At 46.7% G+C, this 1,187-nt stretch overlaps 1 protein-coding gene across 1 annotated transcript in view; it reads left to right on the top strand.

Moving 5' to 3' along the window:
* EMH_0015930 (myosin F (TgMyoF) protein, putative) overlaps window positions 1-1,187 on the top strand; it is a gene marked incomplete at both ends in the record, with an annotated part of 11,661 nt that overhangs the window by 10,298 nt on the left and 176 nt on the right. Inside the window, 4 exons of the mRNA XM_013500506.1 lie at window positions 78-385; window positions 782-813; window positions 925-934; window positions 1,155-1,164. Of these exons, the coding sequence (XP_013355960.1) occupies window positions 78-385; window positions 782-813; window positions 925-934; window positions 1,155-1,164 (360 nt within the window). The remainder of the gene's footprint in view (window positions 1-77; window positions 386-781; window positions 814-924; window positions 935-1,154; window positions 1,165-1,187) is intronic.

Here is a 1,187-nt window from a genome sequence, read left to right as displayed (position 1 = left end):
ACAACAAGCAGAAGCAAAATATAAACTTGTATTAGAGGATAGCAGCATGATGGGTGTATCTGCTGCTGCTCCTTCAGCAGCAGCAGCAGCAGCAGCAGCAGCAGCAAGAACAGCAGCAGCAGCAGCAGCAGCAAACAGAGCAGCAACCAAACGAACTTCTCTTTCTGATGCAGCAAATAGATACCATGAGGGGGGGGGCCCCCTATGCGATAGAAGGTTTATAGATGTGCTGCTGCTGGGGCCCCCCAGTGCATGCAGGGGGCAGCTGCTGCTGGCGCTGCTGCAGCAGATAGGAGATACAAAGGCGCAGCAGCAGCTGCAGCAGCAGCTGCAGCAGCAGCAACAAAATACAGACAAAGAAGGATGGAGCGAAACACTCGTCAAGGTATAGATATCTATTTGTTGCTGCTGCTGATGCTGCTGCTGCTGCTGTTGCTGCTGTTGCTGCTGCTGTTGCTGCTGCTGTTGTTGCTGCTGCTGTTGCTGCTGCTGTTGTTGCTGCTGCTGTTGTTGCTGCTGCTGGTGGGAGCTGTCGTCCGTTCTGTGCAAGGCATTTGTAGGGTTTAGGGTTTAGGGTTTAGGGTTTAGGGTTCAGTGTTTACTCTCTACTCTCTCCTGTATACTGTTTACAGTCTACTATCTAGGGTTTAGGGTTTAGGGTTTAGGGTTTGTGTTTCAGGCGTGGGAAAATGTTTAGGGTTTAGGGTCTAGTTATGAGGGTTTACGGTTTAGTTATTAGGGTCTAGGGTTTAGGGTTTAGGGTTTAGGGTTTGTGTTTCAGGCGTGGGAGGGGCGAACCTATCAGCGTTTAGGGTCTAATTATTAGGGTTTAGTGTTTAGTGTTTAGTTATTAGGGTTTACTTATTAGGGTTTAGGGTTTAGGGTTTAGGGTTTAGGGTTTAGGGTTTAGGGTTTGTGTTTCAGGCTTATGAGAGTGAGCGCTATTAGTGCTTAATCTTTAGGGTTTAGTGTTTAGTGTTTAGTTATTAGGGTTTAGGGTTTCGTTTAGGGTTTAGGGTTTAGGGTTTAGGGTTTTAGGTATAGGGTTTAGGGTTTAGGTTTTAGGGTTTAGGGTTTTGTTTAGGGTTTAGGGTTTAGGGTTTAGGGTTTAGGGTTTAGGGTTTAGGGTTTAGGGTTTAGGGTTTGTGTTTCAGGCTTATGAGAGTGAGCGCTATTAGTGCTTAATC

This window comes from Eimeria mitis, genomic scaffold, assembly GCF_000499745.2.
Source record: "Eimeria mitis Houghton genomic scaffold, Emh_scaff548, whole genome shotgun sequence".
Classification (NCBI taxonomy): domain Eukaryota; phylum Apicomplexa; class Conoidasida; order Eucoccidiorida; family Eimeriidae; genus Eimeria; species Eimeria mitis.
Note: the sequence above shows the minus strand (reverse complement) of the source record. Positions and strands in the feature narration are given on the sequence as shown.